The 2,322-nt window shown below is 40.9% G+C and overlaps 1 protein-coding gene across 1 annotated transcript; it reads left to right on the forward strand.

The window, feature by feature from the left end:
* Positions 1-1,727: 1,727 nt before the first annotated feature.
* On the forward strand, positions 1,728-1,966 carry LOC118832051 (guanine nucleotide-binding protein G(I)/G(S)/G(O) subunit gamma-5-like). Its single transcript, XM_036739533.1, has one exon. The coding sequence runs from the start codon at positions 1,728-1,730 to the stop codon at positions 1,932-1,934; it is 207 nt and encodes a 68-aa protein (XP_036595428.1). The 3' UTR covers positions 1,935-1,966.
* Positions 1,967-2,322: the final 356 nt, after the last annotated feature.

Below are 2,322 nucleotides of genomic sequence, written 5' to 3' on the forward strand. Positions count from 1 at the left end.
ACTTTGATTATCTGACTTTATTTCTGTAATTTCAACATATCCAAACCTGAAATAACAGGAAAAGAAATGTCTTGCAAAGTGTTTTTTTTCTTTTTTCTCTTTTCTTATAGCCTAATCTCCCATGGAAAACCTAAAGTGGGAGTTAGACCTGCTTACTGGGACAATTGCTTCAAGTATGAAAGTCCATTAATCTTTCCCAGTTTTCTAAACTCTTGGAAGTTTTTCTGGCTGGTTGCATTTAAAATGTTTCAAAGTAACAGAATCTACAAACAACACAAACAGGATGCAAAATGAAGATTTTCCTACAATTTACAAAGACATAAATAGAGACAAAATGATAAGACAGCCAGACAGAATAACTCTATCTAAGTTTTTCTTCAGGGAAGCCAAGCTACAAAAAAGCTTCTCTCTTAGTAGTTTCAAGTAGCCATTAATTTTCTTGACAGAATCATCAGGATATGTTTTAGGGTAATTTATCTTATCCTGATCAAAAGAACCCCAAGTTGGCCAATGGTGATGGAGTCGTATTGAGTCAATTTCTGCCAATTGGATAAATTCCTCACTGGCTTGGCTGTTCCAGGATTTGTTCTGGGGCACTATTTTATAGTTGTTTGGAGGTAAATCTGAGACAGCTTTAAGCACTTTACTGTTTACTCTGCCTCTTGGCTCCCAGGTGTAGAATCCTCTTGAGAGATGTCTTAAAGGGAATTCTGATGAATCCTAGGCCTTTAAAAGCATTTCCACCTCCCTGGAATAGCCTGGCTCATGTTTCCTGCTTGCAGGCCAGTCCTCATATCCAACCAGCCTCCTGTGAACCCCTCCAATCCTTCCATATTTCAAGCTTGTAAAAAACAGCCCTTCATGTTCTGGACCTCCCAGGACTTCCTCCAAGATAAGCTTCTTGGTTTAACCCTCTTCCTCCTGACCCTCTCCCATACCTCCACCTGCTCCTCTTTCCCATTACTGATACTTTTCTTAGATTGACTCCTCAGTGGTAAGCATACTACCACCACCTCCACAGCTGGCCCATCCCACCGATTTTAAATCCTCTGACTGTCAATACACAAATCTAATTTGCCATCTCCAAATGGCTTCTCCCTTATTCCTTACCCCCTTCAACTCTGCTACTCCATTATTCCATTCTAGACCTCTCTGACCCTTCCCCTGTGACACTGGAATACCTGCTACATAAGTAATACATCTCTTCTTCAACCTCTTCTTCCTCTCCCACTCCTTATGCTTTCAGATATTCGCTGAGAATTGGTGTCCATTTGATGATCCTCCTTCACTCACCACCCTTTCCAGTACTTGCTGTACTTTCTCCCTTTCTTATTCCTTATTATGTAGAATGAGTGAATCAAAATACTTCTCCCTCATCACTGCCACTTCCAGATACACCCTCTACCATTATAACTCAGAAACCTGACAAATTCTGATGACAAATAACAAATTCTGCAAATGATCAGTAGAAAGATCAGCAAATACAAAGGAAAGAAAATTTGAATGTATATTTGTCCTGTACATATCAGAAAAACTCAGAAGGGAATGGAATAATATATTCTAGATGTAACCCCAAAATGACATATCCTGCAAACATGAGCCTAATTTTGAATCAAAAATTTGGATGTGAGACCCAGTGAGCCAGGGAGCGAGTAGACATCTGCCCGACCACCCAGCACACAGCACCCGGCGCCGACCACCGACCGTGGACCCCGGGTCCTTGCGCCATGTATAGCAGCTCCAACGTCATCGCCATGAGGAAGGTCGTGAAGCATCTCCGGCTCCAGGCCGGGCTCCACCACTTGAAGGTTTCTCAAGCTGCTGCCGATCTGAAACAGTTTTGCCTGCAAAATGCTCAAAATGATCCCCTGCTGACTGGGGAATCTTCCAGTACTAATCCTTTCCAGCCCCAGAAAGTCTGTTCATTCCTGTAGCAAGATGATCTTAAGCTACTTGGGAAGGATCTCCGAATTCAGTCTTCACATGTAGATCTGTGATGTGATATGATGTTCTGTGATGTGAATTGTGACTACTCAAAGGAGAGAGAATTCTGAAGCTTGCACAAAAGTTTAATCTATATGTGTCTAACAATGTGCCAAGTTAATCATCCAAATTTCAACTTGTGTCAGACTTTCTCATCTACCTCTCCAAATTTTCATTGATTTCTGTTTTGTACACTGGCGAGAATACAATAAAGTATTCAGATGAAAAAAAATTTGGATGTTCAGAGTGACATTTGAACATTCCTACAAAAAAACCGAAGTGAGCAGATTATTCCTTGCATATACCTCAAACAAGAGAAAAACAAGAGAGATAAATACA

This window comes from Trichosurus vulpecula, chromosome 1 (genome assembly GCF_011100635.1).
Source record: "Trichosurus vulpecula isolate mTriVul1 chromosome 1, mTriVul1.pri, whole genome shotgun sequence".
Taxonomy (NCBI): Eukaryota; Metazoa; Chordata; class Mammalia; order Diprotodontia; family Phalangeridae; genus Trichosurus; species Trichosurus vulpecula.

Excerpts from the sequence above, each read along its gene's own strand:
- LOC118832051 (XM_036739533.1), top strand. The coding sequence starts at position 1,728 with ATGTATAGCAGCTCCAACGTCATCGCCATGAGGAAGGTCGTGAAGCAT.